The sequence below is a fragment of the Puma concolor genome, chromosome B2, assembly GCF_028749965.1.
Source record: "Puma concolor isolate L17-30 chromosome B2, mPumCon1.1.hap2, whole genome shotgun sequence".
NCBI classification, from domain to species: Eukaryota; Metazoa; Chordata; class Mammalia; order Carnivora; family Felidae; genus Puma; species Puma concolor.
This window is the reverse complement of record NC_141671.1, coordinates 35,540,698-35,559,389: the sequence shown is the minus strand read 5'-3', so window position 1 is coordinate 35,559,389 and position 18,692 is coordinate 35,540,698. Positions and strand designations below refer to the sequence as shown.

Genomic DNA, 18,692 nt, shown 5'->3' with positions numbered 1-18,692 from the left:
TCAGTCAGTTAAGCATTCGACTTCAACTCAGGTCATGATCTCACCGTTTGTGGGTTCGAGCCCTGCACCAGGCTCTGTGCTGACAGTGTGGAGCCTGGAGCCTGCTTCAGATTCTGTGTCTCCCACTCTCTCTCTGCCCCTCCCCTGCTTACACTCTGTTTCTCTCTCTCAAAAATAAAAACACATTAAAAACATTTTTTTAATGAAAGAAGGAAAAAAAAGTTTTACACATGAAGGAAATACGTTTGATTACTTAGGAAAGGAAAATGACAGCAAACAAACACTGTGGTCTCCAGAAGAGGAAACAGTATTTGATGTGTAACAGGGCTCTGAAACTCATTTTCTCTCTTCCTTACGCTACAGACTATTAAGTATCGGTAATACCATTTTCTAACTGGCCACTCTTCTCAAAACCAATGGCATTTGAAATAGGCTAGCACTATGCCTGAAGGGACATTCTGTACCCTCACTATCTTCTAATGTGAAGTTCACCAGCTGTGTCCACCTGATATACCTAGTTGACTGGACTTCTAAGGCAAGGCTTCATTCTTTAAAAAAATAATCCTGTTTTTGAGCTAGATGGAAAAAGTGTTCTACAAAGTCATAAATGAGAATAGCTTCAAACCTAACAATATATACTTAGTTTTAAGACAAAAATTAGTATTTCTTACACCTTTAGGGGAACTCCAAGGATTATTAACAACCAGTACTAAAAGCATCTCTCAAGGAGGAGACTAATCACAAAAAAATGAGAAAAAGGTAGAATACAAAGAAGACTTACAGAGATCTAAAACTGCATTGTCCAATGCAATACCAGTAATCACATGAGATTAACTAAATTTCAGTGTAATCTAAATAAAATCTAATAAGATTTGAAATTCAGATTTAAGACTCATAAAACTATGAATCCAAAGGAACTTCTCTGAAGTGATACTTCCTTGACATGATAAAGAGCATTTATGGAAAATACACAGTTAAAATCATAGTCACCGGAGAAAGGCTGAGAAACTTCCCTCTAAGATAAGAACAAAACAAGGATGCTCACTTCACCACTGCTATTCAACATTATACTGGAAGTTCTAGCCAGAACAACTGGAAAGGAAGAATTAAAACCATCTCTATTTGCAGATGATAGGATCCTATAGATAGAAAAACCAAAGAATCTGCAAGAAACCTACTAGAGCTAATAAACAAATTGAGTAAAGACGCAGTGCACAAAGTCAACAAGAATCAGTTTTGTTTCTTCACACCAATAACAAACAACCTGAAAAAGAAATTAAGAAAGCAATTCCATTTACAATAGCATCTAAAAGAATAAAATACCTCGGAATAAATTTAGCCATGAAGGTGAAAGATTTGTCCCATGAAAATGATAAATCGTTGCTGAAAGACATTAAGAACTGAAAAATGGAAAGACATCTCGTGTTCATGGATAGGAAGACTTAATATTGTTAAGATGTCAGTATTATCCAAAGTGATCTAAAAATTCAATGCAACTGCTATCAAAATTCCAACAGCCTTTCAGGGTACCTAGGTGGCTCAGTTAAGCATCCAACTCTGTTTTTTTATGTTTTACTTATTTTTGAGAGACAGAGAGAGAGAGAGACAGAGAGACAGAGACAGAGACAGAGACAGGGAGCGAGCAGGGGAGGGGCAGAAAGAAGGAGACACAGAATCTGAAGCAGGCTCTAGGATCTGAGCTCCAAGCACACAGATATTCCTCCACAGAAGATATACAAATGGCCAATAAACACAGGAAAAGATGTTCAACATTACTGGTCATTAGGGAAATACAAATTAAAATCACAAAGAGATCATGACTTAAGTCGAGGTCAGATGCTTAACCGATGCTACCCAGGCGCCTCATCCGACCTTGATTTTGGCTCAGGTCATATCACAGTTTGTAGGACTGATGGAGCCTGGTGCCTGGCTCTGTGCTGACAGCCTGGAGCCTGCTTGGGATTCTCTCTCTCCCTCTCTCAGTCCCTCCCCTGCTTGTGCATGTGCACACACTTTCTCTCAAAATAAATACATAAACGTTAAAAATACATATTAAAAAAAATTCCAACAGCCTTTCCTACAGAAATGGAAAAGCCCATCTTCAAATTCATATAGGATTACAAAAGAGCCTGAAAAGCCAAAAAAAACAAAAAAACAAACAAAAACCCCCAGCCATTTAACAGTGAGAACAAAATTGAAGGACTCACACTTCCTGAATTCAAAACTTACTATTAAGCTATAGGAATCAAAACAGTGTGGTACTGTTATATAAGCATAGATATACAGACAAATGGATTAGAATTAGCCTTGGAGAGAAATGCCAAGCCTATTCAGTGGGGAAAGGATAGTCTCTTCAACAAATGGTTCTGGGACAACTGGGTTTCCATATGCAAAAGAATAAGTTGGACCTCAAACCTGACATCATATACAAAAATTTACTCAAAATGGATCAAAGACCTAGGTATGAGAGAAACACATACAACTCTTAGTAGAAAACATAGTAAATCTTCACAACCTTGAATTTGGTAATACATTCTTAGATATAACATGAGCAACAAAAGGAAAAAATAGATGAATTGGAGCTTCATCAGAATCAAAACTTCAGTGCATCAAAGGACATTATCAAGAGGGGCGCCTTGGTGGCTCCAGTTTGTTGAGCGTCTGACTTTGGCTCAGGTCATGATCTCACAGCTTGTGGGTTCGAGCCCTGCATTGGGCTCTGTGCTGACAGCTCAGAGGCTGGAGCCTACTTTGGATTCTGTGTCTCCCTCTCTCCCCTCCCCGCCTCCCCCGCTCATGCTCTGTCTCTCTCTGTTTCTCAAAAATAAACATTAAAAAAAAATTTTTTTTAAAGAAGGACCTTATCAAGAAAGTGAACACACTACCCACAGAATGGGAGAAAATACTTGCAAATCACATATCTAATAAAGGTTTAATATCCAGAATATATAAAGAACTAAAAACTCAACAACAAAAAGACAACCCAATTAAAAGATGGGTGAAGAACTTGAACAGACATTCCTCCATAGGAGATATACAAATGGCCAATAAACACAGGAAAAGATGCTCAACATTATCAGTCATTAGGGAAATACAAATTAAAACCACAAAGAGATACCACTTCATACCTATGAGGATGGCTATAATTTAAAAAAAAAGAAGAGGGTGCCTGGGTGGCTCAGTCGGTTAAGCGTCCGTCTTCAGCTCAGGTCATGATCTCACAGTCCGTGAGTTCGGGCCCCGAGTCGGGCTCTGTGCTGACAGCTCAGAGCTTGGAGCCTGCTTTGGATTCTGTGTCTCCCTCTCTCTCTGCCCCTCCCCTGCTCATGCTCTGTCTCTCCCTGTCTCAAAAATAAATAAAAACATTAAAAAAAATTTTTTTTTTAAAAAAAGAAGAAAAGAATAAGTGTCGGTGAAGACACGGAGAAATGCTCCTACATCATTGGTGGGCATGTAAAATGGTACAGCTGCTGTGGAAAACAGTTTGATAGCTCGTCAAAAAAGTAAACGTAGAATTACCACAGGACCCAACAATTCCACTCCTAGATATATATACCCAAAAGAACTGAAAGCAGGGCCTCAAACAGAGAGCTATATGCCAATGTTCATTGCAGCACTATTCACAATTGCCAGAGGTGGAAATAACCCAAGTGTCAACGAAAAGATGAGTGCATACACATACAGCGGAATACACACAAAACGGAACGGAGTCCTGATAACATGCTGCAACACAGATGAACCTTGAAAACATTATGGCTAAGGGAAATAATCAAGAAAAAGAACAAATATTGTGTGATTCCACTTATATGAAATATCTAGAATAAGCCAATGGAGGAAGTTGAAGAGAGGAAACCAGAGGCTGTGGGAAGGAAGAATGGGGGTTATTGTTCAATGGGTACAGTTTCCGTTGGGGTGATGAAGATGTTTTGGAAATAAGATAGTGGTGATGGCTGCACAACTTTGTAAGTATAGTTAGTGCCAGTGGATTGTGTATTTAAAAATGGTTAAGATGGTAAATTTTATGTTATGCGTTTTTTTACCACAATAAGAAAAAGGTAAAATGGCAAATTTTATGTTAATACCTTTTACCACAAAAATATTTTTAATTCAGTTTCTACGTTTCACTAGCCACACTGTAAGTGCTCAATAGCCACATGTCACTGGTGGCTACCAACCAGTGCACAGCCCAAACAGAAAACATTCACAACACCACAGACAATTCTATTAGATAGTTCTTATCTAGAAGCTAAAACCACCAGTTTTTTTGATGTTTATTTTTTTTTGAGACAGAGAGAGAGAGATATACTGTGAGTGGGGGAGGGGCAGAGAGAGAGGGAGACACAGAATCCGAAGCAGGCTCCAGGCTCTGAGCTGTCAGCACAGAGCCCGACACGGGGCTCAAACTCGTGAACCCCAAGATCATGACCTGAGCCAAGTTGGCCGCTTAACGGACTGAGCCACCTACGCACCCCTAAAACCACCAGTTCTAGATGAGAATAATATGATTAATATGTGAGGAAAACAGGGAGAAAACTGCACTCAACAGAAGAGCAGTTCTAGAGGCTGCCTCAGCATTCAGTTGCATTTAAAAAGCATAAATAAGCAGTGGCTGCACATCTTGCCGGGCAAAGAAAGAATGTGTGGGGCCAGCACATCCTCCAAAGGAGAAAGAAAAAGAAAAACTTAAGAAAAAGAAAAAGAAAAATTTTAAGAAAAAGAAAAAGAAAAAAGAAAAGAAAAAGAAAAATTTGGGGAATAGGTAACAAATAAAACAACGTAAAGAAACCGTGACCTGAGTCATAAGTGATAGTTTTGGATCTATCTTCTCTGGGTCTTGGTTTCCTCACATGTATAAAAAACAGGGGGTTCAATTAGATGTTTTCTAATATCCTTCCAGGCCCCCAAGTGGATAAGTCTAAATTATTAACTTTCTCATCTCATTGGTACCTTTAAAAAAAAATGAGGGGGCGCCAGGGTGGCTCAGTCGGTTAAGCATCTGACTCTTGATTTCGACTCAGGTCGTGATCTCACAGCTCGTGGGATCGAGCCCTGTGTTGGGCTCTGCGCTGACAGCATGGAGCCTGCTTGGGATTCTCTCTCCCTCTGCCCCTCCCTCTCTTTCTCTCTCTCTCAAAATAAGTAAATAAACTTTAAAAAAAAAAATGAGGAAAGACTGCCTAACTAATTTTTTTAGGATCAGCCTGAAAGGGTAAGAGTAAAATTCAACTGGGCTAAACTCTAGTTGTGCTCAACACCTGCTGCACATTGGCAACAACCGGGGACTTAAAACATACGTCAAAGCCTGTGCTTGGACCCCACACCAACTTTAGTTGAGTCTGTGAGGTGGTGCCCTGGCACTTGGGAGTTTTTAAAAGCTCCCCGAAGTATTCTGATGAAAATGAGAGTTAAGAACCACTATGCTAGAATGCACATAACTGTACACTTCAGGCAAGAAAAAGTCCTAGAAAACGTTTTCCTCTCTCCTTGTCCGGCCACCAAATCTACATCCACACAGCTGGCAACTGACAGGATAGGGGTGGTATGTATTGCAAATACAAATCCTCTGAATTTGACTTTTATGATCCAGTAGAATATGTCTGAAAAAGAGCCAAGTACAAAAGAAATGGCGTATTACTAAAATAGGAATTTTGAAATGAATTTCCATGTATTAAAAAAAAAGCCCATGGTAAAAAGCCTAAATGCTAGGTTTTCTATCTAAAGCTCACAGAAGGAAACGAAGTATGCACAAAAAGGGAAGACTTCTGGGGCGCCTGGGTGGCTTGGTCAGTTAAGCGTCCAACACTTGATTTCAGCTCAGATCAGGATCTCACAGTCATGAGATCGAGCCTCACGTCAGGCTCCACACTGACAGCACGGAGCCTGCTTGGGATTCTCTCTCCCTCTGCTCCTACCCTGCTTGCACACATGTGCACACACTCTGTCTCTGTCTCTAAAATAAGAAAAAATAAAGGGAAGATGTCTTACAGGTTGAAAGTTAGCATTCTAAAAGAGTCAAGCCATCAGGGAGTAAGTAAGTCTGTGAGATAAAACCATAGGGCACAATTGCTTTAAAACCTTTCTACCAGTAGCCCGCCAAGGGGATCCATCCTTTACTACTTGTCACACAATTTAAATAAAACAAACAAACAAAAACTTTTAATGATTCACAGGCAGACAGTAAAGTGGGAAGGTAAAGGGAAAAAGTATTTCCCAAAAGTCAGTAATGAAGATGATGGCTAACATTTCCTGCCAGGCTCTAACTACTTTCCAGATACTGTCTCACTGAATTCTCACAACTGCCTTGTAAAGTACATACTATTAGCATTTTATGGTTAAGGAAATCGAGAGACAGAGGTTAGAAAACACACAGCGGGGAGTGTAAGAGGCAGGATCGAAACCCAGGAAGTCTGATTCCAGAGTATGTGTTCTCAAACAGTACACCCTACTGTCTCTCTCCACTACTCTGCATGTCAATGCAGGCACGCGTGTCCAAAGCTGACCGCAGGTAAATAAAGAAGAGGAAGGGGAGGGAGGAATGGAGAAATGCATCAGAGTAGTGTGCTTGGGAAGAGAGACATTAGTCTGCTGGATGGGGCCTCTGAGGAAAAGGGGAATTAAAAATCTCCCTAATTCTCTTAGCTTGGACTATAATGTATATACCACATTTCTAAGATGCAGATATAAGGTGAATGAAACAAACACTAGGTATTTAAACCAAGAATCCGGGACCGAGGAGCAGTAAGGTGAGTTCAGTACAGGGAGACAGAACTCTATCAATGCAGAAATAGTCAGGGAAATACACAACTTTGCCTGAGGGACAGAAACTTTTCAGTTCATTAGGAAAGCACATTTTTCTTCAGCGGAAGATAGATAGAACATGTGGAGAGATAGCATGAACATTCACAGTCACCACAAAAGTATATCCCAAACTGTAAGCAAGTAAACGGACATTCTGGTATAAATTCAATGAGTTTGCTTAGGTGAGGGTCTGTTAAAACAGTTTTTAGGTCTCTAAGCATGATAGAACACATTCATAGCATGACTGCAGCATTTTTAAAGCCCAGCCAAACCCACTATAGGCTAGTCAGATGAATTTTACAAAAATCTTCAAACCTAATTCTAGACACATATTTCAACATTCTTTCTCACTTGAACATCTTCCCCAAGTGAAAGTAATGGGACTTCTAACAAACCACATTTGGATGATACTACTTCTAAAGCATGAAATGGGCATACAGCAGAAGGGAAAGGGCCTAAAATAAAAGGGCCATGGTAAACCATGGGCTAGATGGTAAATCTGGCAGTAAATTAAGGTTTGGCTACAATCTAGATAAAAACAAAATTGTGCTGGAAAAAAAAATTTGTGCCATCACATGGCAGGATGCCCTTATCATGTCTTCCTTTTATTATTTGTTGTTAAACAACAAGTATAAAGAGAGTCAGCAGGTGCATCATTATAGGGATGAAATATAATCTTTTTAACATGTAAATCAAACATAAAAGCTAAAGACACCCCTGATTTATAAATGGGTGTCTTGCTCTCATTAAGTGTTTGTACAAGTAGACTAAACCAGTCATTGAGATCTGGAGCCTCTCAGGAATACGCTCAGGTTGCAGAACTGCTGTGGGAAGATTAATGTAATAAAGAACTCACTGCAAAAGATGACAGGTGAAAGATATAAAGAGTTCCCCAGCTTGTGAGGAATTTTTCCAACTCACAAGTAAAATTGAAGGCACTTTGTTGGCAAAGCAAGACACTTAGCCAGAGGGCAGATCTCATAACGCATGTCTCAACTATATAAGCAAGTAACTGAGAGCTTCCCTAGAGATAGGTAAAAATGATATACTTCCATGGACACTGGAATACAGATAAGAAACAAGAATCCAAAACTTTTTAAAGGATACGGTCTGTACCAGGAAACAACGTTCTTCCAGTCAACAGCTCGGCCATTATGCATCCCACTGACCAAATATCAACTGGCAAAATTAAAGAGAAAAGGGCATACAATGTCACTGTTATCATACCTGACCACAAATGGAACTATAACTAGAAGTGAAATACTCAAATTAATATTTAAGACATTTGAGGTCCACGATTCATGCTCATCTTTATGGAAGTTAGCTTATTAAGACCTTCACCCCACTAAAGGGCTTCATAGGTAGGATGTCAAAACATAATTAAGGCAAAGAGAAATAAGCTGTTCACAAAGGGGTAGAGACTCTTATTGGTGGAAATGGTGGATTCTCCCAAGTCATGTTGAGAGGTTACAATTATGAACCTATTGTCTTCAGATAGAAGTACTCACAGAATACGCTGGAAGTCTAAATAAATAAAAACTCAACTGCTAAATCATAAAGTTTGAAAGCTGTGTACAACACCACCCCCCTTCTCTATCTGAGCAACTGAAATATTTTCTGTCGACTTTAAAAGGATTACTGATGGAAAAAAAAGATGCTTCCTCCCATTCCCACTACCTCCGCTTCTGAGAATCCCAAATATGCTCAACATGCTGACCAAGAAGGTGCTAAATAACCAATAAAAGCAATACCTGTCTGGTTGTAATGCATCCAGTTCAGCATGATCTCAGGAGCCCTGTACCACCTAGTGGCCACATAGCCTGTCATTTCATCATCTGTATGTCGAGCCAGTCCAAAATCCAAGATCTAAGGGAGAGAAGAGAAATCAGGCACTGGAACAGTCAGGATCCTAAGTCTCAGAAGGCAGGAGGGAAAAAACTCTACTGCCTCAGAAACGGGAAGAACAATACAGCACTTTCATAAACATACTTCCAAGTCTATGTTTGGAATGCATGATAAACACAGCAATTTAAAAAACGAAATTACGGGGCGCCTGGGTGGCGCAGTCGGTTAAGCGTCCGACTTCAGCCAGGTCACGATCTCGCGGTCCGTGAGTTCGAGCCCCGCGTCGGGCTCTGGGCTGACAGCTCAGAGCCTGGAGCATGTTTCCGATTCTGTGTCTCCCTCTCTCTCTGCCCCTCCCCCGTTCATGCTCTGTCTCTCTCTGTCCCAAAAATAAATAAACGTTGGAAAAAAATAAAAAAATAAAAAAATAAAAAATGAAATTACAAAAAGCAAAACAAAAATGTTACTCCAGGCATTTACCCAAGAGCAATGAAAACATACAGCCACACAAGGGCTTGCATATGAATATTCATAGCAGCTTTACACAGCCCCAAACTGGAATTGAAGCAAAGGTCTATCAACAGGTAGATGGATAGACAAATCGTGGCATATTCACAAAATGAATATTGTGTTCAATATTTTGTGAATATTGAATTCACAAAAATTCAGCAACAAAAAGGAATGAACTACTGATATGACACAGATCTCAAAAATATTATACTAAGCAAAAATCAGATACACACACACAAATACTGTATGATTCCATTCATGTGAAATTCCAGAAAAAAATAAATCTGTTCTATGGTGTCAGCAATTAGATCAGTGGTCCAGGATTAGGGGTAGAGGAGTAGGGAGTGGCTCGGAAGGAGCATAAGTCAACTTCTGGAAGTGAAAAAGTATTCTTTATTTTAATTGTGTTGGTGGTTAAATGGATACATAAATTTATCAAGTGTGCACTTAAAATGATTCTTTTTATTACATTTAATTATGTTTAAAAGATTGATTAAAAATGAGAAAAAATATTCTAAAGCTGCTTGCTCTCTATATATTTATATTTATCCCCTATTTGAATTATTTTGAATGAGTGGCTTTTGCCATTCTTATCTTAGGAAACTAATCTAGTAATTATCTCTTCAGGATTGCTTACTTAATATTCAGACTATGATTTTCCTTTATTATAACTAACAAATTAAATTTCTAATGTAACTTTATTTTAGAATGAAAATACGACACCTGATGCCACCTTCAATATCCTTTAAACTAAGACTTATTAAGTCTGTGATTCAAACTCTGATATTTCTAAGGAAAATATGAATTTTCAGACAAAAAGTCATGATTTTATAAACCCATTTACTACATAAGTCTGCCTGGTTAGTCAAACATGTAATTACAAGTGGAAACAAACAATTCCCACTGTTTCTTCATCTTACCTTCAGCTCACAGTCTTCATTCACAGCTAGATTACTAGGTTTCAGGTCCTAGGAAGCAAGTCCAGAGAGGCCATGATCAACTCTATGATTCATGCTAGGTTTTCTCCCCACAGGTAATGATGAAGATCCAAACATAAAAGTAAGACTTTATTCAGCTATAAATGATCTCCATCTATAGTCAGTCACTACCTAGTCCTAATTAGCCTTATATAGTAAAAACCACACACATTTCTTTAATCAGTTTAAACTTAGAGTAAAGTTATAATCCATAGTTCAATGGCTAAAATAAGCTTAGACTAGGATCTTGGCCACATGCCGGTCCTCTCCACTTCAGCGCTCCCTCCCCAAATAATGCCATCAAAATCATAATACATTACCCTGTGAATTATGTCAGCTGAATGTATATACTGTGAAAGAGAAAAAAGTCAGTTAAATCAAAAAGTTATCTCCAACCTCTTATGGCCATATGACATAGTTAAAGTATATTTTCATGAATCAGTAAGAACTACTAGTATTAAAAAGTAGCATTAGAAATGAGAACAAGTAATTATTAGTAATCTGAACATTTATCATAACTATGATTTCTATACTATCAACTCTATTCATAGAGTTGAAGTATAAGTGAAACAGCTTTCAACCTATTTTCTCGCTAGTGCTCTGGAGCTCACTACGGACTCAAAGCTGCTAAATGTCAATGTCAAAGGTGCTTTAATTTTAAAACATTACTTATCTGCCCTTCCCACAAACAAATTAGCATCCTAGAGGAGGTTTTTAAAGTTTCAACATGACTCTGACCAGACATTAGATTAGATCAAGAGATTATGACTACTCTTTAGAAGGAAGAATGAAGAGTCCTGAGCTCTCAGACATACATACTGAAATATCTATTATGGGTGGAATGATATGATGTCTGGACTTGTCTTAAAAGAATCCAGGGCTTGGGGAATACAACAGAAACAAGATTGGCCATATGTTGGTAGCTGTGGTCATTGAGTAAACGCAGGGGTTCATTACAGTATAATTGTACTTGTGATTTTATGTTTGAAATTTTCCATAAGAAAGGGTTTTTTTTTTTTTTTTTTCTTTCTTCTTCTTCTTTCTCTTAAGCCTTGAGATGGAGAAAGGGAGACTATACCTTGAGACCTCGGAGAATCTGGTAGATAAGGAACTGAACATGGTCATCCGTAAGCTTTTGACATTTCACAATGTTGTTCAGATCTGCTCCCATGAGATGGGTCACCAGATACCTAGAAATTAATGGAGAGTTACACAATAATCCAGAACCCCTGTGAAAGCTCTTAATTTCATAAGACTTCTAGAGGTATTTAATAAGGCAATTGCCTAAAAGGCAATCTACTGAATAGAAGATATCTGCAAATGATATATCTGATAAAGGGTTAGTATCTAAAACATATAAAGCACTGATACAACTGAACACACCAAAAGCAAATAATCCAATTAAAAAATGGGCAGAAGATATGAACAGACATTTCCCCAAAGAAGACATACAGATGGCCAATAGACACAGGAAAAGATGCTCAACATCACTCATTATCAGGGAAATGAAAATCAAAATCACAATGAGATACCACCTATGACTGTCAGAATGGCTGGAATAAAAAATTCAAGAAACAGGTGCTGGTGAGGATGTAGAGAAAAAGGAACCCTCATGCACTACTGGTAGGAATGCAAACTGGTGCAGCTGCTGTGGAAAACAGTATGGAGGTTCCTCAAAAAATTAAAAATAGAACTATCATATGTCCAGTAATCACACTATTGGGTATTTACCCTCAAAATACAAAAACACTAATTCAAAGGGATACATGCACCCCTTTGTTTATAGCAGCATTATTTACATCAGCCAAGGTATGGAAGCAGCCCAAGTGTCCATCAACTGATGAATACAGATGTGGTATATATATACACAGTGTAATATTTCATATACTATATGTGGTATATACATAGTGCAACGACATAGAGCTAGAAAGTATAATGCTAAGCAAAATAAGTCGGTCTAAGAAAGACAAATACCATATAGTTTCACTCATATGTGGAACTTAAGAAAACAAATGAATAAAGGAAAAAGAGAGAGAGAGAGAGAGAGAGAGAGAGAGAGACAAACCAAGAAACAGACTCTTAACTACAGAGAACAAACTGATGGTTACCAGAGGGGAGGTGGGTAGGGGGATTGATGAAATAGGTGATAGGGATAAAAGAGTACAGTTATCATGATGCACAAAAGAGAAGAGGAGAGGAGAGGAGAGGAGAGGAGAGGAGAGGAGAGGAGAGGAGAGGAGAGAAGAGAAGAGAAGAGAAGGGAAGGGAAGGCAAGGCAGTAAGTATGACAGTGACAGCTAACAACTTAGTAAATACATGGGGGGGCTCATTACCCCTATTCTAACTTTACCACCTTCCATCTAGTTTTCTAAAAATTTCTATAATCCTTCTTACTAGATGTATCTTTTCCTAGGTTCTCTGAAGAAAGAGACAAGAAAAAAGCAAAGATGAAGATCAGAATGATGTATGTGTCAATATCAGTTTTTTAAAAAAAATGTTGCAAGAGAAATACACAGTGCAACTAAATACATGGCCATGATAAAGTATCTTGATTTTTAAATCTATCATTGTTATTTTCACCTCATTATAAACCAAGTTGTAGGCACTAAAATAGGAATATTTTTAAATTTTCAAATTATAATTCTTTTTCAGGATTCACTGGTAAAAGGATATTGTTCACTGACAATATTCCTGCATTTACTTTAAAGGAAGGAGGAATATTATCTATAAAGCAAAGTGGGGCATTCCAGAAGCTCTCCTCACAGGTGTGGTCCTGGTTATTAACCTTACATGGAAAGATTAGGGAAACGATTACATTCAAGTCCAACAGGTTCACCACAAATATTCTAGATGCAATGCCTTACCCACTCATTACTGTATTACACAGCTATGGGAACATAAAAACCAGATCAGTAGTAAAAAGGCTGGATTTTTAAAAATCAAATTAGGTTTTCTCTGCTGTGTAAGAATCACTACTCGTTCCTGAGGCTGAATAATAATGTGTACCAGTTGAGCTATTACAAATGCTTTCGTTTCATTTCTATGTTTATATTTTATAAATTTAGAGGAAAAGACACTAGGACAGTACATTTAAATCTATTAATGCGTTATATAAATATGTGCATGATCTCTCTTCATACACACACACACCCCACCCCACATCACACCACATCACACATTACATTGTTACTTTCTCTCCTTAAAGAGGAACTGAATTTTTCTCCTGTTTCGTAATTTCCCTTTTGGGCGGATATGGTCAGTTCCCAATTTCACAAAGATCAAAAGAACTTAGCCTAGATATAAAAGTAAGACTTTAGCATTTCATATTTTTAAAGGTTGCACAATTACACGTCCTTGAGGAAAGGGCAGGCTCTAAATGTAATTTAAAGAGTGAATTGGGGGGCGCCTGGGTGGCGCAGTAGGTTAAGCATCCGACTTCAGCCAGGTCACGATCTCGCGGTCCGTGAGTTCGAGCCCCGCGTCGGGCTCTGGGCTGATGGCTCAGAGCCTGGAGCCTGTTTCCGATTCTGTGTCTCCCTCTCTCTCTGCCCCTCCCCCGTTCATGCTCTGTCTCTCTCTGTCCCAAAAATAAATAAATGTTAAAATAAAATAAAATAAAATAAAATAAAGAGTGAATTGGACTTTTTGAAAGGCTTCATTAAAGGTAGTTCTCTTTTAAGAGATGTTCCAAGCTCAACATAACAACCAAATGTAGTCAGTGCTTGCTCTGTGTCAAGCGCTGTGTATCATGCCTGTGTCTCATGTATTCTTCCCGACAACTCTATAAGGTAAGTCTCATTAGCCTTGCCATTTCACTGATAAGGAAACAGAACAAGGATATGTAACTTGCTCAAGGTTAAAACAGTGATAATATCAAGGGTTGAATCAAAAACTGTTTGCTCTCAGGACCATGGTCTTTTTTTTTTTTTTTTAACTTTTTTTTTAATGTTTATTTTTGAGAGAGAGAGAGAGAGCTAGCATAAGCAGGGGAGGGGCAGAGAGAGAGGGAGACACGGAATCCGAAGCAGGCCCCAGGCTCTGGGCTGTCAGCACAGAGCCCGATGAGGGGCTTAAACCCACGAACCGTAAGATCATGACGTGAGCTGAAGTCAGATGCTTAACCAACTAAGCCACCCAGGCGCCCAGGACCATGGTCTTAATCACAGCACATACTGCTTCCAAATTCTTCCATTTGACCTCAAATGTAAGTCAAAAGAATGATCTTCTTTAAAAAAAAAAAGTTTTCTAAGTGTCACAATAATCAGGGAAGCAGTATCTCTAGATAATTTCCATAATAATTCTCAATTAAGTAATTTGACAGTAAGTATCAAAGTAAGTAACTTTGATACTTACTATCAAAGTTAATCTTTACTGAAAGAAGAAAGTTGGCAAAAGCCTAGCAATATTCCATCTTAATCACAGTCACTGTATTTTTTTAGCCCCAACTAACACATAATCTGACAAATATGAGAATGTTATCAATAACTGGTTAATATTTTGAAATCAGGACTTCTCCCAGAAGATCAAGTATAATGGTTGCCATATGCATAATATCAATTATGACAAAATGTAAGGCTCAGGTTGAGGAAGAGAGAATCCAATTTCTATTTTATAAGTGTTTTGCAAAGAATTACATTTTATGACTTTGGATAGAACAAGGATTATTCTCTCGATTTTAAAAAATAATTTTAAGGAGAAAAGGTAAACAAAGAGAACATTGTTCTACATGATTCCACTTAGAATCTCCCTTGAAATAAAACCTAAAAATCTTAACTCTCTAATAAGCCTGTTCTAGTTCACAAAGATGTTAAGCAGTATTATCAAAACAACCATAGTAATTTCAAATATAACTATTGCGTTTAAATGGTTACCAGTGACTTAAGAAATCCTATACAGCCAGGGGTGCCTGGATGGCTCAGCTGGTTAAGTGTCCGACTTCGGCTCAGGCCATGATCTCATGGTTCGTGAGTTCAAGCCCCGCGTCTGAGCTGACAGCTCAGAGCCTGGAGCCTGCTCGAGATTCTGTGTCTCCCTCTCTCTCTGACCCTCCCCTGCTCACACTCTGTCTGTCTCTCTCTCTCTCAAAAATAAATAAACATTAAGAAAAAAAATTTTTTTAAGAAATCCTATATAGCCAGAAGACCACTGAGTGCACAGCCTGAGAGACAAAGAGCATGCTTTTAATTAGAATATTCCACCACTGTCCCCATCAGAAACCACATCTATTTTATCAGTAAAATTTCCAGGCAGAGGGTGAGACTGTCAAAACATTAAATTAATGAGTCTATATAGTAATAACTATCATGCATTGCTGCCAGGCTACAATTAAATAAACTAAAAAGCATTCATGGCAGAAATGTCTTGCAGGGAGTAACCTAATCACTGTATGTTGTTTCCACGAATCCCAAAGACTAATTCACAACAACCAATTGTCAAATTCCAGCTCATCATATACTGAAAGGTTTCAAAAATAAACCTTCCAACAGTGGACAAAAGCAAGCATCATGCAAAGTTACTCAATGTTTATGGAAGAGGTATGAACTTTTAAAACGGTGAACAAGGGAGAAGAAAATGTAGATGAACACATTTTGAATAAGTCTATTCCAAAAGGAGCATTCATGGATAACCACATTTCTACAGCATTTGTCTCTGGAAAGGAAATTTAGTTACATTTTGGTAAAGACATGACTAGTATTGTCAGTGTTCATAATACCTCAAATAAATTAACAGAGGTTTGACTTGAGAAAGCCGGAATGCTATCTAGTTGTCATCTTTTTTTTCTCTCTGTTTATTTTTAAGCTAGAAAGGAAAATCAAATGTAGAACAATTCTGATGGACTTTTCAAGGAAATTAACTACCACAGATTTGGGGCCCAAGCCTCGTCTGGATTCCAAAATACATGGTTTCCTCAACCCTAATTGGACAAAGAAATAAGTTGAAAGTTTTTTTTTTCCATAAAAGGAATATTTGACAAAATTAAAGACATTTATTTAGGGTAAGAGAGATATTTTTCTCAAATAACAAGATGAGTTATAGATACCCTATTTCAAGAATTTATAACTCACCCAGTCACAAAGAATGAGGACCATATAACCATCTCTCTCTTTAAATGAGAACCTAGGGCACAAGTGGTATGGAGTGGTAAAAATTATGATAAATCTTAAATTCAAATGACAAGTTCCTTTTGGCTACAGAGTGAGACAGGGATACCACACAGCCTTAGACTGTGCAATCTGTAAAGACACTGATAAAGTGACTACTTCATAGACGAAGATGGACAATGTGCTCTTGAACTTACAAGGGACCCCCCCCCCCCCCGCATGTGACAGGGAGAGGAAAGAACATATTTTAGCATCATAGGCAGTTGCCTTTACACCTAAAGAAAGGCTATCAAGATGAATGTTTGAGCAGTTCTCCATAATGGTCTACATTTCAGCTCTGTGTCCTCAACACCCTCTATCTCCAGCTCAAAAAGCCCCCTGCTTAACAGAGGTTAACCGTATCCAGAAGGCTCTGGAAGAGGTCTGCTGGGCAGCAGGGTTGCTGCTGTTGATAAGAGGCCCCGCGTTGGCCTGGAGACCAGGAGCCGAAATAATGACCAGAAACAAAGATCCACTGGTGTGTCAGCCAAGCAGGATGCTCGACCAGTCAGCTTCCTCCCTCCCTGCTGAACGGTTCTGAGGGCTCCCTATCGCAGCCGCAGGCCACTAGAGCAGACAGATAATGTAGGCCAGAATGACCAGGCCTAGGATGGCAAAGAACATTAGGATGAAAATACCCAGCATGATGGAGCCCTTGGCCAAGGAGGCCTTTGGATTCTGGGCAAATTGAGCTGTGAGCATAGAGGCTGCAGCCAGTGGAGAGCCATGGGTCCCTCTCTTCCCTTCCTAGTGCTCCCATCTTTAAAAATGAATTCAGTAATTAACAGAAACCCATGGAGGAGGGGAAGGAAAAAAAAAAGAAAAAAAAAAAGAGGTTAGAGTGGGAGAGAGAGCCAAAGCATAAGAGACTCTTAAAAACTGAGAACAAACTGAGGGTTGAGGGGGGTGGGGGGTGGGAGGGAGGGAAGGGTAGGTGATGGGCATTGAAGAGGGCATCTTTTGGGATGAGCACTGGGTGTTGTATGGAAACTAATTTGACAATAAATTTCATATAATAAAAAATTTTAAAAATGCACTTAAAAAAATGAATTAAGTAAATCGGACTTTATTAGTCTAAAGGCTGAAAAGACAATTTCATGGCCTGATTCAAATCTTGTTCTTCACTTTCCTTGGAAGACGGTCTCCCTTAAATTAAATCAAACATAAAGAGCACAAATCACCATCTCTCAAAGTGATCATAAGTAAAAGTTACTGTACCAGCAAAAAGGCAGAACTCTACATTAAGAGGTTTTCAGTACTCTCAACAGTGCCCCATTTTAGAACTTCACTTATTAAGCACTTCTTGGATAACACCCAATTGTCAAGACTCCTCCCCTACCACCTTTCTTTTTAAAGCATGATACAATCAGAAAAAATCTTCATAGAAAAAAAAAATCTCTCTTATATCTATAGATTGGCATGTCTACTACTGTTAGTCCTATTTGATAAAGCAATCATCACAAGGCAAAAAAATATTTCCATATTTAAACAAAGTATTTAAAATAATCACAGAGATTGACAATTTGTAACCACAAGCCTCTGAAATACATCCAGTGATCCTTGGGACTCATTACAATCTATTTGCAACACAGCAGCGGAGTAATTTTTTAAAAATAAAAATCAGATCATATCACTTCTCTCCTTTTCATTTAGAATAAAGATAAAAACCCCCTCAATGGCCGAATAAAACCTTACATAATCCAGCACCCTGTTCCCAAATATCTCTCTGACCTCATCATCTACTTCTCTCCCCTGTTCCATTCAGCTCCACACTGGCCTCCTTACTCCAGGCACAGAGACCCCTTGCTGAAATTCCAATTCAGCATGGAGTCCTCTATCTCAGGACCTTTGCACTGGCTATTCTTGCTGCTTAGAATGCTCTCCTGCCTGGAATGCTCTTCCCCCAGAATATCCGTGAGTCTAATTCCTCTACTCCTTCAAATGTTTGCTCCAAAATTCACCTTCGCAATGAGAAGGTCATTGGCCACTGCATCTCACACCCTGCCCTCACACTCCTAAATTCCCCTATGTTACCTTTTCTTTTTGTCCACAGCATTACTGCCTGCTAATACACTAAATTATTTTTATGCTCATGGTTTATTGTTATCTATCTGTACAATGCTCAAGGAGGACAAAATTATTTTTGTTCCCTGTAGTATCTATAGAAACTAGAACAGTATCTGGTAGATAGTAGGCACTAAATTACTACTGAACAGAATCTAATGACTCAGGACAATGCATATAGAATTACTAGTAGGACCAAGCAAGATACATCTCATTAAAATACTCATGCCAAAGATCTTATCTGGTAAGCAGACCAGATGGTTTTAATGTAAGGAGTAAAAGTACCATTTAGCAGCCATGTAGACAGCTTAGCCAGCTTATTTCACAACAAACTATTCTCCTCATTTAAAGCAAAGAT

The 18,692-nt window shown here is 38.6% G+C and overlaps 1 protein-coding gene across 3 annotated transcripts in view; it reads right to left on the bottom strand.

Moving 5' to 3' along the window:
* The window catches only part of MAPK14 (mitogen-activated protein kinase 14), a 76,720-nt gene that overhangs the window by 18,028 nt on the left and 40,000 nt on the right, over window positions 1–18,692 (bottom strand). For all 3 annotated transcript variants that reach the window (XM_086706690.1, XM_086706689.1, XM_086706688.1), the window contains exons 4-8: window positions 11,209–11,320; window positions 10,451–10,480; window positions 10,074–10,121; window positions 8,550–8,664; window positions 7,906–7,977 (exon numbers count right to left, since the gene is read on the bottom strand). In XM_086706690.1, coding sequence (XP_086562816.1) covers window positions 7,906–7,977; window positions 8,550–8,664; window positions 10,074–10,121; window positions 10,451–10,480; window positions 11,209–11,320 — 377 coding nt within the window. The remainder of the gene's footprint in view (window positions 1–7,905; window positions 7,978–8,549; window positions 8,665–10,073; window positions 10,122–10,450; window positions 10,481–11,208; window positions 11,321–18,692) is intronic.